The sequence below is a fragment of the Octopus bimaculoides genome, chromosome 20 (assembly GCF_001194135.2).
Source record: "Octopus bimaculoides isolate UCB-OBI-ISO-001 chromosome 20, ASM119413v2, whole genome shotgun sequence".
NCBI classification, from domain to species: domain Eukaryota; kingdom Metazoa; phylum Mollusca; class Cephalopoda; order Octopoda; family Octopodidae; genus Octopus; species Octopus bimaculoides.
In genome coordinates this window covers 16,211,571-16,213,040 of record NC_069000.1, presented here as the reverse complement: position 1 = coordinate 16,213,040, position 1,470 = coordinate 16,211,571, and the positions used below count along the sequence as shown (strand labels likewise).

General features: G+C 35.1%; 1 protein-coding gene across 1 annotated transcript in view; it reads right to left on the bottom strand.

The window, feature by feature from the left end:
* The window catches only part of LOC106880707 (uncharacterized), a 31,434-nt gene that overhangs the window by 1,173 nt on the left and 28,791 nt on the right, over nucleotides 1-1,470 (bottom strand). The window contains exon 6 of the mRNA XM_014930782.2: nucleotides 146-268. Within this exon, the coding sequence (XP_014786268.1) occupies nucleotides 189-268 (80 nt within the window). The 3' untranslated portion in view covers nucleotides 146-188. The remainder of the gene's footprint in view (nucleotides 1-145; nucleotides 269-1,470) is intronic.

The window sequence follows — 1,470 nt, the reverse complement described above, 5'->3', positions numbered from 1 at the left end:
TATATATATATATATATATATATATATATTATATGTGTATGTATGTATGTATGTATTATGTATGTACCCACACGTGTCAACGTGCATAGATACATCATGATTTATACACACGCAGACGAGGGTCAAGAGTATATATGATACTAACCGAGTTGTTTCTGTTATTTTTTGTTTTCTTTTTTGCACGACCCTTAAGGAAAATTGCCCATAAAAAGCAGGATTGCGGCAAAAGTTAAAATTTTAGTAATCATATCCGCACCATTCAATTTATCTGTAATAGAGGAAAAAAGATATAATATTCCTTCCTAAATTTGGTATAATGTCAGAAATTTCAGAAGATGGGAAAATCGAATAGTTCGACTCCAGTAATTGATTGGTACTTATTTTATTGATTCAGAAAGAATGGATAACAAAGTCAATTTCGGCGGAATTTGAACTCAGGAAGTAAAGCCACACAAAATGCCTCCAAACATTTTTTCCAGCCTCCAACGATTTTGCCAGCTCGCCGCCTCAGAAAAAAAAATTAAGGATATTAGGGATTTATATAAACACGTATAAACAATAAATAAACATTATCAAGAAAATCAGAACAAAATTCCACAATAAAAGGGAAATGCGACCCAGGAATAATTCGGAATCTCCACACATCCCGAGTCACCCTGTTCACCAAAGTCATTCTTTTGCACTGCTAGGCAAGGGATTTCTATTAATTATTCATAGAACCCAGCTTCGGAAAAGACGAGCCAGTTGGTCATCATCGGCACCCAGAATTTCCTTGAGGTCGTTGTCACTTTTACGGACCACTAATTTTCTATAGAATGTCTTGCTGTAACATACACAGACCAAATTATCTGGCTGACAGAGGGCTGTGAGCGCCTGATAGTAAAATAGGTATCTTTTATAAAGTCCGTTGTGTTGGAGAGAATTTTAGACCATATTGTAGAATTTTTATTTCCCTTTCCATAAGATTCCGTTGTGAGAGGTTGATTATTTTAGGGTAAGTCGGTCCAGTATTTTCTTGGTTCTTTGTATCGGCGACCATAAACAGGACACGCTACAAACATATAACTTACTGAATATTGCAAGTCCGTGAAACTTGTCACTTAGATGTAAGACTGGCGTCGAAGAAGGGGTTGATTCAATGATTACAGTGGAGAATTGTGAGGGCTGTGTTGAAGAGCTGTGTAGTGTGAGAGAATGAAATTAAACCTAGAGAGATTGAAACAAAAACTGGTCAGTAAATTAAACCTAGAAGAAGTTCAGATGACTTCAGCCGTTAGACGGACTATAATAATACTAAAAACGTGCGTAACAATCCACATCAGACGCTCTTAAGCAGAAACACATTGTCGTCTAAATATCCGTGAGTCAGAAATATAGGGAGTTGTATATTGGGTAATGGAGTGGATATGTTATTATCGTTAATATGATACTAATATATATATATGTATATATATATATATATATATATAT